We start from the raw sequence: 10,876 nt of genomic DNA, 5'->3' as shown, positions 1-10,876 counted from the left end.
TAAATAAATCACATGCACATTAAAGTGGCCTGTTTCATAGCTGTCCTATTCATATTTGTGTTGGGCTGGCTCCAGTCCTGAGGTTCACTGGACTTGTGAAACCTGGAGGAGCAGGTGGATTATCCTTCTGAGAAGAGCTGCTGAAAATAATCAGAACACTTTATTCTGCTTCTGATTAAACGGTGGCCATGAACGGCCATGAACGATGGCTAAGTTATGAGAGCCAAAGATGAAGCACGTTGGCTCTCTGAAGTCATGCTGTCATTTACGTCATGAAAACGTTTATTTAATCCTGCTGTCATCTGCGTGAACTGCAGTCAGTAATGACACAGAAGGACCACAAGATGGAGACATAAACCTCTGACTGAACTCAAGACGAGACGAGATCTTTTATTGTCCACAGGTTCTCAGGTGGAGTCTCTTTAAGTAAAGCCAGGTGTGCCCTCTGAACATTATTACTGCATATGCACAAAAACAATGCTTTGATTTGAAAGGTTCAGAGAGAGTTTAATGGCTCCATCAGTTATAATTTCTGACCAGTTTAAACAACTAATGATTATTCTTATATTTTCATATTCATGTCTTCCTAAATGTTCTTGTCTCACACTTTTCAGCCTACCACAGAGTCACAGTATATTTTAAAGTGTGTTTGATGCTGCATGTAAGACTGTTTTAAATTAATCTGTGAACTGCTGCTAGCATTTATATTTAAAGATCATAATACATAATATTATATATGTAATAATATTTAAAAACGTTAATTTAACTTTTTAATTGTATTTGTATTTAATTGTGTGTTGATCAGCCATAAACTAACGACGACACACACACACATACATACATATTTTTCTGCCTTCGCGTTTTTTCGTCTTTGCCCTTCTTGTCCCAGTCTGCCCTCCGTACCGTGAGAGGCGTTAACAGCGGATAAGACTCCGGTGTTGTTGTGGAGATTAGGTTCTTATTGCCGATACCCAGCGGCTCAATTCACAACTATCAGCCGGACTACCAGAGCTAGCGGCGGCTACAGCGGAGCAGCGGCCCGTCCGAGCAGCCGGAGGCGGTGAGTGTCGCTGTCATTAGCCGCTAGCTGTTAGCCTGCTACCAGCTGTGTCACATGTAACTGCCTACAGCCGAGCGATGCCCGACTGAGGTGTCCAGTGATTACCTCGACACTCAGCCCCCAAAGTCCCGCCGACAGGGTTATAACGGACCGGTCTGCCGAGCCTCAGTGCTCCGGTGAGCTAACGGGGGTCAGGCGGCATGCTAACAGCCGAGCTAGCTGTGCTTCATCATTGTAGTCTACCCCGAGACTACACTTTATCATTAGTTGTATGCAGCAAGGTGATAAAAGTACATAATATTAGACCAAGGAGAGGGTAATCGCAGTGTATCAGTTACATACAGTTAAAGTAAATCCAGCATGATTAAATTCTTTCGGCAGTAAAAGTACACAGGTAGGATTGGGGCAAAGTAGTAAAAGTACACTGTAATGACTCAGAGAGGGCAGGAGATGTTTATGTCAGGTGCCAGGCGCTCTGCTGAACATGTGGCTGCTGTTTGTGACACAGCTGCCTTGCCCTGTGCTGTGATTGGACATGACGGTGGTGGTGGTGTTTACAGGTGTGTCTCTGGCAGCAGTGCGTGGGTCAGGTGGCTCCAGTCAGACACCATGAGCTCTAAGGGAGGCGGCACCGCTCTGACCCGCCGTAACTACAGGCTGGCGTCAGACATGGACAAGCCGAGATCCACAGGTATGAATGCTCAGTCACTTCAGCACGTACGCACCACTCCTGCCCTCCGATTGGTCTGTCTGAGTCAGTTGTCCCTCTGCCAGGTATCGTGAACGAGAAGCTGCTGAGCGACTACCTACACCATGTGTTTCCCTCCACCAAACAGGGACCCACAGTGGCCTCGCTCAGGTAAGCTCATGCTGTGACACCCCCCCTCCTCTGATGCACATCTCTGAGCAGGTAAGAGGCGAGACGCACCATCAGGTTCAGTTTTTACAGCTCTAAACACAAACTGAACACAAACTGAACACAAACTTTATTTGTCTGATTTTGTTTCTATTTTAAATGTGCGAGGCTGTAAAACTGAAACCAGACGCAGGAATGAGGACCGACGGTCACAGCTGCTGCTTACTCTGAGTGTGTGTGTGTGTGTGTGTGCGCGCGCATGAGTGTGTGTGTGTGTGTGTGTGTGTGTGTGTGTGTGTGTGTGTGCGCGCATGAGTGTGTGTGTGTGTGTGTGTGTGTGTGCGCGCGCATGAGTGTGTGTGTGTGTGTGTGTGTGTGTGTGTGTGCGCGCGCATGAGTGTGTGTGTGTGTGTGTGTGTGTGTGTGTGTGTGTGTGTGTGTCCTGAGTTCCTGGTTAGTGACTCAGAGCCTCCTTATTTAAGCTGGCCAGGTTCATGTTACCTTCAGCAGCTTTAAACATAGACACACACACGGATACAATTCATGAAATCTAAAAACAAATATGTGAAAAACAAACATCAACATTTTAATCATGTAAAACTTTTTTCATTTGTTTTTTAACTGTAAATTCTTTTTTTTTATTATTATAACCTTTATTATTATTATTATTATTTTTATTATTATTATTTTTATTATTATTATTTTTATTATTATTTTTAACCTTATTTTTCTATATTTTTTTTTCCTGTTTAATAATCTGCAAAAATGAATTTTGTGTGTTTATAAATAGTCAGATTGTTTTTTTTTTTAACATATTTTTTATATAATACATTTTGAAATGTAACCAGTTTCTTTTTGGTAATTTCTTATTTCTGTGACTGTTGGATTTATTGTAAACGTAGTTTTGACTTTAATCCGATTCTTTTTCTATCCAACTTTCTGTTTTTAGTCTGTTTTTGAATCTTGGTTCATGCTGTAGGAAGTTATATTTTTTATAGTCGTGGACTTCTTTGACTTTTATGTTTCAGGGTTTTTTTTAGGATGTAGATCTTTCTCTTGTCTTTTTTACAAACTGTTGTACTTCCCAAAATAGTTTTTTAATAATTGTTATTTTTCTTTTTTTTTGATAAATATTTGTTGGGTTTGTTTCTGAATGACTGTGCTGTGATTACCTGATGTGAGAGTCGTGTGCTGGTGTTTTTCTGTGTAACGAGTCGATGTTTAAATGGAAAAATCAGACTGAGCTGAAAGAAGGAAACGATAATGAGAAACTCTGAGAATAAAATCTTTTCTGTCCCTTTGTCGTCTTTTCCTGCCGCTCTGGGTTTCAGGAAACCTCTGGGTTTCCAGGATCTACCTGCTCACCTGGAGAAGCTGCTGTCTGAGGACACGCCTACCGAGGACGGTGAGGCTGGAAGCGTCTGTCTGCCTTTAAAACCAAACCTTATGGTCTGTGACTCAGAACGAGCTCAAATGTCTGATAACACTAACACGTCACCTGAACGTGTGCAGGTCAGGCTGTGGACGGTCGTCTGGGTCCTCAGCCCGTTGTCCTCGATCACACCAGCGGCTTTGAAGGGCTCCTGTTTGTAGACGACGACCTGCTGGGGGTGAGACACGCCGGAGACCATAAACCAGTGAAACCAGTCAAAGTTTGGACTTTGATAGGAAGTGTTTTTCTACAGTACCAATGTGTGATGAATTTCTCTGCATTCAGGTCATCGGCCACAGCAACTTCAGCTCCATCCGAGCGACCACCTGTGTTTATAAAGGTACGCCGTCTCTGACCCAGAAAAAGCTTCGACTTTTGGGTTTGTGCTGAACTGACTCAGTAAATATGACACAACAAAAATGAGCCCTGAAACCAAAAAACTGTCACAGGAAACGTGACCTTTTCTGCAGATGGGCTTGCTTTTCACAATAAAAGTCCAGTTTAGAAAGGTCGTCTGATCTGGTTTTTCTGTATTATTGTCAACCTTCCAAACTAAAGCACCCTGAGGCGACTGTTGTGATGTGGAGAATGATTTTGGGCTGTTTCTGTCTGCAGGGAAGTGGGCCTACGAGGTGCTGATCTCCTCTCAGGGTCTGATGCAGATAGGCTGGTGTACCCTCAGCTGTCGCTTCAATCAGGAGGTATATACACACCTTGATGATGAACCCTGTAAAGGCCTTGACACAGCGCATGTTGTGGGGAAACAAAGAGCTGTTTATTCATATGTGAAAAATCTGAAAGAAAGAAATGCTGCAGGTTGATCCTGCAAACGTACGCAGTGAGCGTCAATGGCTCCATTAAGACTGCAGACATGAACCCGGGGGCTCAATCGTGAGACGCGTGAAAAACTGGGACAGCTGTGAAGGACTTCCTTCTTGTTTCTGTCTTTTCTTCCTTTTATCTTTATTTTCTCACAAAGTTCAATATTGTTGTTATGAAGGAGGAAATGATCTACACACACCAAACAGTTTGTGTATCAGGATGTAAACATTTTTATTTCCGCTGCAAAGTTTTAATGTGGGAGTCTGTGTGGACTAGGGCTGCCACGATTAGTCGACTAGTCACGATTACGTCAACTATCAAAATCGTCGACGACTGATTTAATAGTCGACGCGTCGTTTGAAGCTTTGTAAGATCACAAAAGACGCAGGAATAAGTAGTAGGATTTAAGAGTGTAATAACGGACTGAAACAGAAGATGGCAGCACTGCATGTACAAGGATGCCAGCTGCCGTTAAACCCCGAAGAAGAAGAAGCTGTGTCCCAGAATTCATAGCGCGGCCCTGCTCAGTTTCCAACAATGGCGGCAGCTAGTTAGTTTTAATATTACTCTTATTATTCTTTCTGGGTCACAAAATAAACGTTTAACATATTTTCAGGCGAGAATGTAGCTGTGTAAACCTCAAATATCTGCTCAGTTTATCAAGACACCACATATTTTCAAAAGGGCTCTGACGTTTTCGGAGACGTCTGTTACCCACTAGCTCGATAGCTAGCCGGGGGCTAGGCTAACTAGAGCCGTGAGAACACCGGACTCCGGCTAATCGTTTTCAAACCCACCGCCGTCTTTCGCTACTCAGGTTAAACATGATATATAAGTCACTTAGATAACTTAAAAATGTTATTGTTTGGCTTTTTTCAGTATTTTATTTGTTCCTGAGTAAATCGGTTTGGCTGAGATTAAAGTTATAGTTTTTACACAGCTGAATGAACGTCAAGCAGACAGCTGATTATCAGAAGTGTGAGATGCTCGAGAATTTACTCCGGTGTCCTGTTATATTTTAGATAGCAAGGAGTTTATTAAACTTCACCGAAACAATCTGCAAATTTCATTAAAATTTAATAAACTCTCATCTTGTCTTTATTTTTAGTTAGCACATACCTTAAACACTTAAAGCTGTAAGCTAATGATAGTTATATAATAATAATAATAATAATAGTTATATAAGAGCAGATGCTGCTGGTGCAATAAGCTGTATGTTTTACGTCCAATGGATGATGATCTGACTAGTCGACTATCAAAATAATCGTTTGTGGCAGCCCTAGTGTGGACTCACTGCTGCAGCTTCTGCTGGACGTCAGAGGAACTGCAGGATGTGGAGGTTGATGCTTGATTAAAGCACAAAGTTGACTGTTACGCCTACATTAATGTTGAGTGTCAAAAACGTTGGAATATTTCTTGGTAAATTTAAAAAAGAAGTAACTGAAGCTGGATATTTGCTTCAATCAAAGAGCTAAATCGAGTTTTCTGTGGTGACGCTTGTGGTTGGTGTCTGAGGGCGTCCATTAAAAACTGTCTGTTTTTCACCACTGCTGCATCCGTTACCATGAAGGATGGCGGCACGGGGATGCTGACCAGTGTGTTTTTGTGCTCAGGAGGGTGTAGGTGACACGCCAGACTCGTACGCTTACGACGGAAACAGAGTGAGAAAGTGGAACGTGACGACGACAAACTACGGAAAGGTGAGCGTGAACACAGACGCTGGAATCTGCCCGTCTATTTGATCATGTGACCATAACGGCGCGTTTTCTCTCCCCAGTCGTGGGCAGCAGGAGACATCGTGAGCTGTCTGATAGACCTGGATGAAGGAACCATCACGTTCTGCCTGTGAGTTCCTCTGTCCTTTCCTTCCCTCCTTTCCTCCGTTTGGTCGTCTTTTTACATCTTTGGTCCAAACCGAGAACTTCTGATCATCAACATATCAGGATATCTGTCCTTCACTTATTCTAACGTCAGCCCGGAGTTTATCAGGCTAGCTGTCAGTGTGAGCCCGTGACAGAGGCGGAGTTTGGAGCATGTGACCAATCAGAGAAACAGACAGGTTTGATAGCAGAGCAGCTGACTTTACAAAAAAAGATAAAACTGTAATTTTGAGAAAATGTGAAGACAGAGTAGACTAAAAGTAACATCTGTGAAACATCTGTAGTGTATGTTAGGGATACAGAATGGTTGCCACACTTAAATGTTTCAGAACATCAAACAAATGTAAATGTTAGACAAACTCGAGTAAACAGAAAATGTTAAACCGTTTGTTATTAAGGAGTAAAAAGTGAAACCAAAGCTGACCAAAAACAACACAAAGTCCAGCCTCAAACATCTCGATGACCCCTAAGACTTCTGGGAAAATACTCTGTGGGCTGATGAGACAAAAGTTGAACTTTTTGGAAAGTTTGAGCCTCCGTGGCGTAAAAGTAACAGCAGGAAAGGAACAGCTGTAGGATATGGTGGTGGTAGTGAGATGGTCTGGGGCTGTGTCGCTGCCTCGGGACCTGAAGACGTCTAAAACCTCCTGAAGGAGAATGTCTGGACATGTGTTCATGACTTGTGTTCTGCAGCAGGACAATGATCCAGAACACAGCAGCAAGTCCACCTCTGACTGGCTTTAGAAAGACTTTGGACTAGTGGAGTGGGCTAGTCAAAGTCGTGACCTGAGTCATGATGCTGTGGCATGACCCTAAAAAGGCAGTTCATGCTCAAACTAGGGGTGGGCAGTATAAACGGTATAAATTTGGCCAACGGTAGAGATTTTGACTATACGGCGATAGCGCATGTTGATGGTGTCATCAAGCTGCGCCTGTTTTTGTCGAAAGCATCGCAGCGTCTGCAAACATCATCTGCAAATTATGCCGGGCGACAGTAATAGCAAAGAAACGAAGCACTTTTGGAAGATGAGGAAAGCCAAAACCTGCGCTTCCTCCACTTCTGTACCATCGATTCACTAATGTTGAATTCTATCACAGCTGCTCTGTTCCCGTGTTGTTGCAGTATATGAATGACTAACCTCGTATTGTGGATGGATTATCTCAGTTGTTCTCCTGACTGAAGTTTGGTCCGTTTACAGCATCCTGCCATGCGATTGCATTTGTCCCTGACCACCAGGAACCCTCACGTTAACTTTTATCAAGTGGAAAAAAGTTAGCGTTCATCCTCCAGCTTCACTGTGTTTATGCTAACATAGCTGTGTCGCTAGCGGTCATGTAGCACATCATTATATACCAGCTAGCCCAACTTCAGTAACACTACAAACGTCACTGCTGTTTAGTTTTCTGTCTTCATCTATGTTGGAAGTGACAGCAGAGCTGTACGTTTGAATCACTTTTGCAAATATGTGACGTCTTGATAAATCGAGCAGATATTAGAAGTTCACACAGAAACATTCTCACATGAAAATATCTTCAAAGTTTATTTTGTGACCCAGAAAGAGTAATATTTCAAACTCCACCCCTCTGCGTTCCTCCGCCCCTCTGCGTTCCTCCGCCACTGCCTCGTTTGAGTTTTGGACCAAATGCATTCTGGGATATTGCATTTCGTCATTTCGAGCTGATTGGAGACCAGAACAGCCAATCAGATTTTTTTGCATCCAAGTCTGTGATTGGCTGGTTTTGTGGCACAAATATAACGGTGTAGAGAAAGAGTTGAGCGCACACGGGCAGAAATGTTGAGAGCGCGAGCAGCACGTTGAGAGGGCACGAGCAAATGCAAAAACTGAGCGAGAGGGGCTGCTGTTGTGTGTGTGTGTGTAGATAATAGCAAACACTGAGTTTTTTCACGCAGCAAAGAATTTTGTTCTCTCAAATTCAGCTTTTCTTTGCTCAAAATAAATTTCTCGTCAACATGCAGCACTTGCACCTGTGTGCCTAATAGTGTGTAAAATACGTTATACAGAAGAAAAGGATACATCGTTACCACACATGCTTCACATTATACCGTGATATGGATTTTAGGCCATATCGCCCAGCCCTAGCTCAAACCTCGGGTGGGCCAGAATCCCTCCACAGCTGGAAAAGACTCACTGACGGTTATCACAAATGCTTGAAGGCAGTTGTTGTTGCTAAGGGCACCCAACCAGTTATTAGGTTTAGGCACGTTTGATAAACCTTTCAGGGAGTTTGTTGGGTAAATCATTCTGATGAGACTGTACATGTTGGTCTGCAGACTGAATCAAAAGGTTTTAAGCTGTCAGTGACTGTTTGTGGTTGAAGTCTTCTCTGATGTGTCTTCGTTGTTTAGTAAAGCAGTTTCCTGCACTCAGCATGTCCTCTGTGTCCTCAGGAATGGCCAGTCTTTGGGGACGGCCTTCACCAACATTAAGATGGGTCCTGGCATCGCTTACTTTCCCGCCATCAGCCTCTCCTTTAAAGAGTCGGTGGCTTTCAACTTCGGCAGCAGGCCTCTCAGATATCCTTCACAACTAATCGTGTCCAAAAGCCCTGCCGGCAGGTGTTGGTGCCACTCCCCTGTGAGCTGGTTATCAGGGCCATACGTTTGCATGCTGGAGTCATGGATGGCACAGAGAAGCTTCTACAGGTGTAGGATTTCAAACTGAGCTCTTTTAACTAAGCTGGTCTCATTTTATTTATTATTTATTTTTATTTTATTAATTTTATTTATTATTTATTCACACTGAGGTTAATTATGGAGTTCCACAGGGTTCAGTGCTAGGACCAATTCTGTTTACATTATACATGCTTCCCCTAGGCAGCATCATTAGAAGACATAGCATACATTTACACTGCTATGCAGATGACACCCAGCTCTATCTGTCCATGAAGCCAGATAACACACACCGATTGAATTCGATTGGATAAAAGCTGCTGTGGTGTCGTGAGTTTGTCTTTAACCCGACTGTGACCCACGTACCCCGTGGACGGCTACCTGCCCCTCCAGAACCCTCCAGCTGCAGACCTGATGAAGGCCCACAAACTGCTGGGCTACATCAAGAACGTCCTGTCCACCGCCATCGACGCTCAGGTAGGAACACGAGCAGGTGAAAATGGCATTTCCTGTGTTCAGCCTGATGTTTGGTTGACGTGCAGGTGAAAGGTGCGTCCTTTGTCTGTCCTTTACTGCTGCAGGAGGAGAGGCTGGTGGAGAAGGACTGCGCCGTGTGGAGGCTTCACGGAGAACCCACCGTCCTCGTCACTCTGGCTCACATCTTTAACCACTTTGCTCCACTCATGGTGAAACATACTGTGTTTGTAGCTTATTCCCTTTATTGCACGAAACGTCAGGAAACTGAAAACCAACCGAAGATACCGACGTGAAGCTAACAGGACGTGCTCAGCTAAAACTGACCCGTGTTCTGTTATTAACTGAATAATCACATCGGGTGTTAAAACACACTGAAAGTGCTTAAACAGCGCTGTGGTTAAAACGAGGCTCCTGTTGTCCGTGTTTCTGGATCAGGACTTTTCCACCAGAGTCGATTTCTAGAGTTCGTTTTTATTATCAGATGTTGTCACTCGTATTTAAATACACGGAGAAGAGACGACAAGGAAAAGCATAAAATACGTCGGCTCGCTTCCTGTCGTGGTTCATATGAAGCATAAAGTTTCTAATAATGAGCTGAGAGTCACTCAGACTGTTTCTCATGATCCTGCTGTGAGCTGAGACACAAACAGAAGCAGATTATTCAGCTGGATTTTATATCGAGCATCAGAGCTGTAACTGTAAAGTTTAAAAGCAAAGACTGCATGCATCCACATGGACAGGAAGTGTGGTTTGTATGTTTCTGCTTCACTGAAGCAAACCGGAGATGGCCTTTGTTTTAATTCCCAGACTGATCGTGCACCGTGATGTGCAGCTGATTAAATCCACAGTGGAAACTAAATCCTCTGTTTGGGGCGCTGTTTGTGCAGGCGACGCGTTTGAATGGATGAAATCACCTCTGTCTGAAAATGTGATGTCATCAGGTCACGTGCACTGATGGTGGCTGTCTGGTTGCAGTGTAAGGTGTATCTGGTGGAGGACGTGCTGATGAACTTCCTGCTGGGGATTCTGGAGGGAGGAGGTTCGGTGGATGAACACCCGCTCATCCAGCAGCTGCTCGACCTCTTCTGGCTGCTGATGGAGGTAAATCTGCACGCTCGGCTCACTGCTCCAACCGTGGCGCCCCACCCGCCACCGCAGGCCTAAACCCAAAAACTGGACTGTGCGTCCACAGGGTAACGGCAAACACGCACAGAAATGCAAGACGTGTAAACAGAAGAAGAACCGGGACGCGCTCAGGTTCAGGGGCGTCTTTTAAAGTTGCTGCATTTATACCTGGCCTTGTGGACCGTCACCTTAACACCTGTTTACCTCATTGTTGCAGCTCCGCCTCGTGTCCGACTGTACAGCTGTGTTTTCATCATGACTTCCTGTTTCGAGCTAAAGTCACACCAAAACACGAAACGCAGGTTTTTTACCGTGAAAACCACAAACGTAACAAATCATTTAAAAATGTTACATTTCCAGAACGGTCTGATCAGCTGCTCGTCGCTGATGAGCTGCGGTGAAGCTCCTCTTCGGTTATTAAAAGCACGCATCACGACCTTTAGAATACCTTTTGTCGAGGGTCAGTGTACGCGCACACCTGTCTGTCCAGGTGTTTGTGTGTTTCATGTTTTCTTCAGTCCGAACTTTAAATTTAAATTTAAATTGGTGATATTTACTGCAGAGCATCAGGATGTTTTTCTGGAGTACCACA

At 44.0% G+C, this 10,876-nt stretch overlaps 1 protein-coding gene across 1 annotated transcript in view; it reads left to right on the top strand.

Annotated features, from left to right (window-relative positions):
* The first annotated feature begins 1,474 nt into the window (after positions 1-1,474).
* The window catches only part of rnf123 (ring finger protein 123), a 90,828-nt gene continuing 81,426 nt past the window's right edge, over positions 1,475-10,876 (top strand). The window contains exons 1-12 of the mRNA XM_087841147.1: positions 1,475-1,751; positions 1,835-1,919; positions 3,248-3,321; positions 3,429-3,526; positions 3,634-3,688; positions 3,964-4,049; positions 5,784-5,870; positions 5,948-6,015; positions 8,461-8,586; positions 9,045-9,159; positions 9,264-9,368; positions 10,135-10,260. Of these exons, the coding sequence (XP_087697273.1) occupies positions 1,490-1,751; positions 1,835-1,919; positions 3,248-3,321; positions 3,429-3,526; positions 3,634-3,688; positions 3,964-4,049; positions 5,784-5,870; positions 5,948-6,015; positions 8,461-8,586; positions 9,045-9,159; positions 9,264-9,368; positions 10,135-10,260 (1,287 nt within the window). The 5' untranslated portion in view covers positions 1,475-1,489. The remainder of the gene's footprint in view (positions 1,752-1,834; positions 1,920-3,247; positions 3,322-3,428; positions 3,527-3,633; positions 3,689-3,963; positions 4,050-5,783; positions 5,871-5,947; positions 6,016-8,460; positions 8,587-9,044; positions 9,160-9,263; positions 9,369-10,134; positions 10,261-10,876) is intronic.

Source organism: Neolamprologus brichardi, chromosome 5 (assembly GCF_056152115.1).
Source record: "Neolamprologus brichardi isolate AB-2024 chromosome 5, ASM5615211v1, whole genome shotgun sequence".
Lineage (NCBI taxonomy): Eukaryota > Metazoa > Chordata > Actinopteri > Cichliformes > Cichlidae > Neolamprologus > Neolamprologus brichardi.
This window is presented reverse-complemented; position numbering and strand designations above follow the sequence as displayed.